Below are 10415 nucleotides of genomic sequence, written 5' to 3' on the forward strand. Positions count from 1 at the left end.
GCAGGGCGAATCCAAATGCGGCTATAATTACCAAAGAGCCCTTGCGATTGAATCAGTTGAAGTAGCTCATTTGAGTTGTGAGCACAGTGTGGAAATGATTCTCGTACTAAAGACGCTTCTTTATGGCCTGCTGCTCTTCGCCCCCGCGGAGGTGTCTGCCCGGATTAATGCCCGAAAGTCGGCGAACGAGGCGAGTCTCTATAGCGATACAGACAATGTGATCATGGTGGACATCGGATCGCTGAGGCCGGCTCTCAACATGAACAACGGCAAGCTGGTGCAGTTCCTCAACAGTTTCTGCGGCGACTGTCATCGCTTCGCACCGATCTTCAAGACCCTCTCCCGCGACTTGTACAAGTGGCGTAGAATTCTCCACATCTACGGCGTAGATTGCGCCCAGGAGAGAAATGCAGAGCTCTGTAGGGAATTCAATATTCGGCAGACGCCATCACTGCGGTTCTTCAGTCCCGACACACAGAAGAACCACCAAGTTCTTGGCGCTGTCGTTCCAGGGCAGGATCCCAAGTTGATAAAGTCAGTTGTGGCCGAAATGTTATCCCAAAATGACTACGGACCCGGCCAGCCAAACTTTCGGCCTCTAAAACCAAATGACGACACGAAATCTCTGTTGATTGATTATAAAGATCTGGATAGTCCGGTAAAATTCATTGCTCTTGTCCTCCAGCCAAAGGATTCCAAGATTGGCAGGGACACTCTGCTGGAACTGCTACCATTCAAAGAAGTTGCAGTGAGGATCGTTGGGGATGCAGGGAATTTTGCCAACTTTGGACTGCAACCATCCAACCAGACATTGGCCATAATAGATCGAAATGGAAGTGCCCAGTATCTGGCACCTTCTTCGGATACAAGTGAAGTCTACGCATCCACTGTAGGGGATTTCCTTATAAACCTAAACTATAAGCCCGATCCACCTCTTCCCATTACGGTACCCTCAAATATGACTGAGTTCTTTGACCAGCAACATCAAGCGATTCTGACCGAGGTACTCAAGCCGCCACCGAAGGTCTATCGTGCTGATTTGGAGCAGGCCATCGACAAACTCCTTCATATCGAACTTCGCAAAACTCTCTCTTTCGAGGGTAATAACCTGAATGCCCTTAAGAATATTATTACGGTTTTGACCTATCTTAATCCATTAAACAAAGATGGAAAGTTATTAATGGGTGATTTGCGCAATTCGCTGAAATCTTTGCAGAGTATAAAAGGAGCTGAGTTTGCGGACTTGGTTGATTCCCTAGAAAAGAATCGGAAGATTTTTAAGGGAAGACGCTACGTCGGCTGTATTGCATCACGGCCCTTATTGCGGAGTTTTACCTGCTCCATGTGGACATTGTTTCATTATCTGACAGTGGAGGCTGCAAAGCCACCGAACTACTTTGCACCGGGCTCAATACTAATAACCATTCATGGTTTCGCCAAGTACTTCTTTGGCTGCACGGATTGTTCCGAGCACTTTCAACAGATGGCCATTCGTCGGAACATGAGATCGGTTAAGACCCACGACGAGGAGATCCTCTGGCTCTGGGCAGCTCACAACGAAGTCAATCAACGTATTGCTGGCGACACCACAGAGGACCCCAAGTTCCCTAAGATTCAGTTTCCCAGCCCCGATAATTGCCCCACTTGCCGGAACAACAACTCAGAGTGGCAAAACGATGAAGTTCTAAAGTATTTAAAAACCCTCTATGATAAGAAAAACCTAAGCTTCTACGGACTTCCAACCCCACAAGGTTACGATTGATGATGAATTTTTAAATCCTAACGGAAGTAAAAACTATTATTTTATAAAATATCATAAACCTTCATTGGAAGGATCCTCAAATAAAAAGAAAAAAAAAGTATTTTATTTGCTTGATTTACTTTCAAGGTTCAAGGTTTTCTATAATTGCAAATCCACCGATTTGAATCGGTTGCATAACGAAGTGAGGAAAATTGAAATAACATAATTTATTTATACGAGTAGACTACCAGGGGAACTCGGTGAACTTGATATGGATCGAGCCCGAGTCAGATCACAAACTATGACCACCTCACCAGGTTTATGGATACTTCTATCTGGTGTCCTGGTTTTCTCCTCCAGAGTGAAGTCCCAGTTTCGGTTATATCATCCCATCGACAATGTAAATCAGATTAACGCAGAGGAAGTGGGGTTTGTACTTGACCAGCCGACATCAAAACTAGTCCAATTTTACAACTCCTTTAACGAAGATTGCATAAGTTTTGCTCCCACCTTTAAGAGCCTGGCCAGGGACTTAAGAGATTGGGATAGGCTTCTTAAGGTTTACGCCATTGACTGTGCCAAGGACGAGAATATCAGAACATGTGATAAATTGGAAGTCAGTAAAATGCCCTTGGTGCGCTATTATCCTCCAAAATTCGATCGCAATTTGGTGGGAATCGAGATTGCTAGCAGAAAACCCGATGCAATTAAACAGCATCTGACTTCTTATTTAAGTCAACTGAAGCACAGTCCTGAAGATGAAGAGCTCTTTAAGCCACTTACGAAGGAAGACTCTGCTGACGGTGTATTTATCACACAAAACTCCGTATATAATAGCATAAAAAATGTGGTTTTAGTCTATCAACCCAAATCTTCACTGATTGGTATAAGAACTGTATTGGAGCTGCTATCTTTGAAGTCATTAAAAGTGCGTATCATAGAAGACCGTCAGATATTTGCGAAATTCGGACTGAAGCCTTCTACTCAAAACCTGGCCTTCGTAAATCGTTATGGAAGCCACCTTTTCCTGACACCACAAATGGAGACAGGAGAGTCTTACGCAGCTACCGTAAAAGAGCATTTGATGAGTCTCGGAGTCAAAATAAGAAAAAAACCACCCACAACAAAAACCCCGAGTCTTAAAGAGCTTTTCGACATGAAACAGAAAGCGATCCTAAGTCAAGCCGTTGAACGACCCCTCCGGGTTTACCAAGCCGATATGATCAAGGGTATTGAAGACTTTCTGGTCACGATTCTACCAAATATACCACTTATAGCCGGGAAAAGTAAAACAGCACTGGAATCTTTCATGAAACTCCTTAGTAAGTATCACCCACTAAATGGGAAAGGAGATGGGCTGATGATTGGGGTTGTGTGGGAGGTAGAGAAATCTAATGGGCTGACTGGAAAGCAGTTATCTGAGAAACTAAAGTCCAGGGAAGACTTTGGAAAAGTCTTTGATGTGAAGCACTACATTGGCTGTACATCCTCAAGACCCCATGAGCGGGGCTACCCATGCGCCTTGTGGACATTGTTTCACAATTTGCTAGTTCAAAATTTAAATTCTGTAGATGAGTACACACACCCACCTGGCGACATCTTATCAATTTTTCGCGATTTCATCAAGTATTTTTATCAATGCCCGCAGTGCGTTGGCAATTTCGAGGGAATGGTCAAGCGCAGGCCCATACATTCCGAAATGACACATAAGGAGGCGATACTCTGGCTCTGGACAACCCACAATGAATTTAATAGACTCAGTGCTGATCAAGACGGCGATCCTATGTTCCCGAAGGTCCAGTTCCCCAGTGCGGATAGATGTCCCACCTGTCGGAATAACAACTCCAGCTGGCGGAATAACGAAGTGCTGAAATATTTAAAACGTCTGCATCGCTTTGATAATTTAAGCCGCTACGGACTCCCCAACTTGTAAATATTAAGATACAAGAAGTATAAAATCAATGTATTTTGCATATCGAACTTCGCAAATGGGTCCCTTTGGAGGGTTTTAAGCTTAAAGCTCTGATGAATATTATTACAAAGAATCATAGCATCGTAATCGTAATCTTTGACGATTTGAATCGGTTGCATAACTAAAGTGAGGAAAATTGAAATACGTCTATAACTACATAGAGTTTGTTAGAAGGTTATATTAGTAGAAGACAAACAGGGGAGCTTAGAGGACCTGATATGGATCGATCAAAGATGGCCAGCTCAGCAGGTTTATGGATACTACTGTCTTGTGTCCTGCTTTTCAGCTCCGGATTGATGTCCCAGTATGTCAACGCAGTTACCGTAAAAGAGAACTTAAAAAGCCTCGGAGTCAAATCAGATGAAAAACCACCCACACCTGGGCGGGTTTACCTAGCCGATATGCTCAAGGGTATCGAAGACTTTGTTGTCACAATTTTACCAAATGTACCACTTATAGACTGGAAAAATAGGAACGCACTGGATGAATTCATGGGACTTCTTAACAATTTTAAGCCAATTTTTTTCAGTAAGACAGAAAATGTTCTGATGAATACGCTTCAGTGGGACGTACGGAAGTCTAATGGTCTGACTGGGAAGCAGTTATCTGAAAAATTAAAGTCCACAAAAGACTTTGGAAGGGTCTTCAATACAAAGCATTACATTGGCTGTGCATCCTCTAAACCCCAATTGCGGGGATACCCCTGCGCCTTGTGGATATTGTTTCACCATATGCTAGCTCGAAATGTGCATGCCATGGCTCCACTTAATTACCAACACCCACCTGGCGAAGTATTATCAATTTATCGCAATTTCATCAAGTATTTTTATCAATGCCCGCAATGCGTTGACAATTTCGAGGCGATGGTGAAGCGCAGGCCCATACATTCCGAAATGACACATAAGGAGGCGATACTCTGGCTGTGGGCAACCCACAATGAATTCAATAAACTCACTGCTGATCAACCCGGAGATCCTATGTTCCCGAAGGTCCAGTTTCCCACTGCGGATATGTGCCCGTCCTGTCGGTACAATAACTCCAGCTGGCGGCGTAACGAAGTGGTGAAATATTTAAGTGGTCTTCATAGTGTGAATAACGTAAGCGGCTACTTTATTTAAGTTGAGTCGCTAGAGAAAGCGAGTATGAAAATAAAAATGAAATAAGAAGGGAATAGCCGTTACTCTGTTTCGAATAACAAATATTCATTACTTTAGCGCGGCACACACAAAGCTTTCTTCTACTTTTTACATAGTTTTCGATTAATCTAATATACCCTTTTACTCTAAGGGTAACGGGTATAGTGTTATTTTAATAACGTAAAACTAAAATGCAAAGTAACTTCATTAGCTTCGGTTACCTAACTAAAGAACGAAAAACTTTACTCTCATTAGTTCAGTGGAATGGATAGATTCTCGCAATTGCAGCTTTGTGGCTTACTTTTCGCCATTTTGTTCATATCCCAAGGAACTCTTTTCGGAACAACTAGGATTTACCAGGCCGATATAGAGCGGGCAATTTTCAATATACTGAATATTGAGCTTCCCAAGGTTAATCATATGGGTGGAAAACAGCTATTAGTTCTGCGCAACATCTTGACGCTTTTGAACTACTTAAAACCGTTAAGCAAAGACAAAAGGTTGGGGCTGAACAAGCTTTATAAATCTATGTTAATTTCGAGGAAACGTGATCGTGCTGTTTTTGGAACCGAACTGCAGAGCTCTTTTAATAGTTCTATCAAAGACAAGATCGAAGGTAGTCACTTCTCTGGCTGCATGCCTTATAAACCCAATTCCCGGGACTTTAACTGTTCCCTATGGACTTTGTTTCACTATATGACCATAAAAGCTGCCAGGAAACCGCATATATTTAAACCAGGAGATATACTGTGGGCCATTCATGGATATGCCAACTACTTTTTGGGTTGCCAACAGTGTTACGTGAATTTCTGGGAGTTTTCTATGTATCGAAGCATTGATGCCGTGAAGACCCAAGACGATGAGATCCTTTGGTTGTGGGAAGCCCATAATGATATCAATCTACGGTTGGCAAAAGTTCAGTTTCCCCAAAAACAAGATTGTCCGATATGTCGAAAGGAAAACCGCGAGTGGAGGAAAGATGAAGTGTTGAAATATCTAAGAAGAATTTTTAGTTACGAAAATCTCATCTGATTCCAAACCTCTTTCCCAAAGGCACACATACTCGTATGTATTATGCAATAAATGACCGTTTTTATTAAGTGCTTCAAAGGTCATCTAATAAATAATTTAATGGAACGTTGTAATTGACAAATGAGCGGAACTCCAAAGGTGTTTTTTGTTGTGTTTTCTAGTCAGTTTTTCTTTTTAAGCCGGGACAATGGGAACAATAACATCGGTTGTCTTCTCTTTGATTATGTTGTTACTCTTTTATTCCGGGTTTTATCCGGTAATCGGCGCTCGAATTTTGCAACTAACTCATAAAGTTAAGCTTCTTTTGCATTCGAAATCTTTGGGTGAGATTTTGAGCCAAAATTCATTTCCCTCCGTTGTCTATTTTAACAACGCCGAAGTGGGAGACAAGAGGGATGGCATTGACTACGTTTCTCCAGTCCTCGTGGCCCTAACTCGTTTACCCCGCCTTGTGGACATTTTCCATATCAACTGTAATAGGTCGATCAACAAGAATGACTGTACAAACTATGACTATAAGGCGCCAGAACTTCGTTTGTTTCCCAACCAATTTAAACGCTTGGAAGTTAAGGAAAAAAATAAAAACGGACTGGAAATCCCGAAAAAATCCACCTATGAAATGCTAGATGCTATTTTGCATGGCCTGGTGCGAATGGAACTGGAGTTACCAGGCCAACCAAACTTTAAGCCCATTCTCAGCACAGATACCATAGCATCGCTTTTTAGAAAAGCAGGAAACAAGAAGATTACCCACTTAGTTCTGGTTGGTCAGTCCAAAAAGGAAGCCACAGTGGGCCGTGATACAATCTTGGCTCTTTTATCAAAAGAACAAGTATTGGTGCGCATCGTGGATAATGCCACATTCTTCAGGAACTTTGGCATTAAATTCAAGGAGAAGGATAAAATGCTGGCCATTATCTCTTGGTCGCGGAGAATAACTCAACTATATCCTAAAAAGGCTAATGGAAACGAGTTTGCGAGGGCCGTAATAAAGTTTTTGGATGAACGGACATGAAACACTTGGCTTAAATGTTAAATACAAATAAATACATTTGATGCGGTAAACGGTTTAAATTATTTAAGGTAATTAAGGGCTAGTAAAATTTTTAAGAACACACGTTTCTCACAAAGTGATAAGCAAGTTGCATATTAAACTTTTTGGTTTCCTAAGTTAGTAGCCATTTAAAGATCAGGGAAAATGCTGATACTGATACTAATCTTGGTTCTGATTCCAGAATTTAGAGGTGCTCTGACCGAGCAGTTCCGAATCATTCAGGTGCGGCCCAGAGGAAAGTTGTTGTGGATCAACAAAGACTTGGACGAGCTCTTGAGCCACAGTCCAGTCTCCTCCGTTGTCTACTTTAGCCAATCGAAGATTAGAGATGTGGAGGCGGATGTTCCCAGTTTTTTAACTGATATACCCCGTCTCTTGGACGTTTATATGATCAACTGCAACCGGCCGATCAACAAGATTGATTGTGAAAACTATGACTTCAAGGTGCCCGGACTTCGATTTTTTCCCAGCGAGTATAAACGCATACAATACAGGGAATGGGGAAAGCAAGAAATTCTCAAAGTAATTGAATTCAGGAATGAATCTCCTCCTTATAAATTGCAGAATTTTATTTTGAACGCCCTAGTATCGGTTGAGCTGAAGACACCTGGCTCTCCAAGTTTCAAACCCATTCTCAGCACGGATACGGCGGCATCGCTCTTTAGGAAGGCAAATTGCAAGTGCATCTCCTATATAGTTCTGGCCGATCAATCCGAAAGGGGATCCACAGTGGGCCGTGACACAGTGCTGGCCCTCTTGAAAAGGGAAAAAATATTAGTTCGCATTGTGGACAATGTCGCTTTCTTTGCACATTTCGGTCTTCAGTTCTTGAGAAAGGATCACAAACTGGCCATTATCCCTCGGTACCACAGGCCCGTTAAACTGTATCCGACGAGTGCCAGTGGAAGAGCTTTTGCAAACGCTGTTATTACATTTGTGAATGAAAACGCTTAAGTTTATGTGTTTTATTTTAAGGGTTTTCGATAAATTGTGGATTTAAGATCATTAGTTTTTATCTGACTGAAAAACTTTAAGTACTAGTGTAATGAGATTATCTTCATGTTAACTTTATCTGACAGATACCAATCTAAATAATTAAATTGGGACTGTGACTTTTCAAAACTCTATAGATTTCTGTGATAGCGATTTCTATCGTAAACATATAACGTAAAGAATCAAACGGACTAAGGTATCTGAAACCTCCTAAACCTCCCTCCATTGTAATATGGAGAAAAGAGGTATGCCTGCTTGACCCCCTGATAGTGACATGAAAATTGCATAAATTTGCTAAATTAAGCGTTTAGATTAAATGAAGCGACAATGCGTGTGTGTGCGTTCGCCCACCACCCACCAACCATGCCCATCTCCATATCCATATCCAATCGAAGGACCATTTAGGTCCTGCCAGGGGCCAAGTCAACTGACCTGGGCAAAAGGTAACCTCAACGGCAAAGGCAACGGCACTCGTATTACACCGATTACCCGCACATCAAACTGAACTGTACATGAATTATTTATAGAACATTTTTGCAAAATATCTACGCACTAATTTGCGTAAAGTAATCGATGTGGTGGAAAAATTTTCACGCATGCACACCTGAGGGGAGGACACCACCTGACAAACGGACTGACTTATTCGGTTGGGAGTGGGAGGTAGTGGGAGTGGGCCATTCGCGGCGATTCAGTCATGCCCAAATAAGCAACAGCAAGCGGAAGCTAAAAATTACCAGAAACCCCCCTTCCCCCCTTTGGATAGAGCCCCCGCCCATGGAGCCCCATGGTGGAACGCCCACGAAACTTTCTTCATTGTGCGTAAATTGGCACCCCGCAAACAACCACCCTAAAAACCCTACCGCATAAAAAGAGCTAACTCTGGGCCCAACGTAATGATGTGTATGTAAAATTTATAATATACATAAATAAATAAAATGCACGCAGTTTGGGATTTGTGGGCGGGGTCAGTGTGCAGTTTATCGATATTTTTGCACTCACCCATCGATGGTGGAAAATCCTTTGGGTTGGGTGGCAAAAAACATTGTACACAACTGTACTTTACTTTCCTTGGATTTTTGTGCGTGCCCCGGGAAATTGAAGGTTCCGCGAATAGCACTCGAGGTCTTTCACAAGGTAGGCCGTAAATTTTCGACCATATCTCGGCACCGGAAACCGGAAACCAGCGCCCATTTGAACGAATAGCATTGCCATTCCATCCATCTTACGGTTTAGGGCCCAAATCGCTATGCGTAAAGTGCGTAAAATATGGACAAAATGTATGGCGGCCCTGTAATGGAAAACGGATATTGTGGCTTTTGTCTTGTAAGGGAGATCCTTGGTTAGCCCTAGCCCTAAAGGAAGTGCTCTAATTGGCCCAAAAAGATTTGCATAACGTAATTGCCAGCTGCCAGTAGAGATCGCGACTTGGCATGACTGAGTTGGGTTGGGCTGGTTTTAAGCGCATGCATTAACCAAAAACAATAAGCCCGGCCAGAATTATGCACAAATTATTGTTTAGGCATTTAAATTGCCGCAACAGTAGCGGCAGAAGAAATAAAAAAAAAGGGTTACGAGAAGCGAAAACAATAAAATGCCAGCTGAAGAAGCATCATCATCGGTGAAGGCAGCTCGTTGTTATAATTATGTAAAAACAGTCTAAAGATTGACTTGACTTCTATACACACCGGCACACACACACACCCCAGCTACACCTGAGTGTGCATGCGAAGGCAGCATAAATTTAGTGGCAGGGAGGGCGGAATGGGGCGGAGGGGGGTTCGTTGCAACAACAACCTGGTAATTATCAGGCCTTAGCGGCAAGCAACATTGTCTGTGTATCTTGGCGCTACCGTTCGCTAGCCACCCCCTGCCAACCCACCAACCTACCGAACATCCAACCCCCCCACCCTCGCAATTCGCACGCAAAAAATGTAAAGTGAAAATATTTTTAAGGCACTTGTAGGACAGTGCAGGTGGGACGAGGAGCGGTACCATCAAATGGGTGGGTCCCATTTTGCCGTTGGCTGCCGAGCGCACCCCCCCACCCACTCCATATTCTATGCCGAACTTGAGCATTTTTCTATGTAGCTACATATAATTAAAAATAATATGAATAGAACAGAAGGAAAAAAAAACAACAGCAGGCACACAAAACCAGGGCTTCGGGGAAGATTGAGTGAAGCTGCAGATGCTCCACGGGTACTCTATAAGGGGTCATTATAAAATATTTGAACAACGATTTTTAAGAGCGTTTACTGAAATTTCTTTTTACGAAAAATACTAAATAAAGCATCTAAAAGTAAGTACATTCAAAGAATAATATTATGGTACTGAAAGCTTGCTTTATTTATGAGATATCTATAGCATACTTTTAGGCCAATTACTCCTAATATCCTAACATTTCTTTTCAATTCCCTATTGAGCTATGTTCAAAATAATACCTAAATTACTAGTCTTAGTGTGACCTTTATAACACCAATTGGGATT

At 42.4% G+C, this 10415-nt stretch overlaps 3 protein-coding genes across 3 annotated transcripts; all 3 read left to right on the forward strand.

Moving 5' to 3' along the window:
* The first annotated feature begins 47 nt into the window (after positions 1-47).
* Positions 48-1862, forward strand: Qsox2 (Quiescin sulfhydryl oxidase 2). Its single transcript, XM_017082807.4, has one exon. It carries the CDS (start codon positions 95-97, stop codon positions 1760-1762), a length of 1668 nt encoding a protein of 555 aa, XP_016938296.3. The 5' UTR covers positions 48-94; the 3' UTR covers positions 1763-1862.
* A 141-nt stretch (positions 1863-2003) lies between these two features.
* On the forward strand, positions 2004-6446 carry LOC118877619 (sulfhydryl oxidase 2-like). The gene is made up of 2 exons (XM_036817028.3): positions 2004-3063; positions 3390-6446. The coding sequence occupies exons 1-2, from the start codon at positions 2013-2015 to the stop codon at positions 3449-3451; spliced, it is 1113 nt and encodes a 370-aa protein (XP_036672923.3). The 5' UTR covers positions 2004-2012; the 3' UTR covers positions 3452-6446.
* A 54-nt stretch (positions 6447-6500) lies between these two features.
* On the forward strand, positions 6501-10149 carry LOC108011335 (uncharacterized). Its single transcript, XM_065865303.2, has 3 exons — positions 6501-6874; positions 6993-7051; positions 7117-10149. The coding sequence occupies exons 1-3, from the start codon at positions 6501-6503 to the stop codon at positions 7887-7889; spliced, it is 1206 nt and encodes a 401-aa protein (XP_065721375.2). The 3' UTR covers positions 7890-10149.
* The last annotated feature ends 266 nt before the right edge of the window (positions 10150-10415 follow it).

The sequence above is a fragment of the Drosophila suzukii genome, chromosome 3 (genome assembly GCF_043229965.1).
Source record: "Drosophila suzukii chromosome 3, CBGP_Dsuzu_IsoJpt1.0, whole genome shotgun sequence".
NCBI lineage: Eukaryota > Metazoa > Arthropoda > Insecta > Diptera > Drosophilidae > Drosophila > Drosophila suzukii.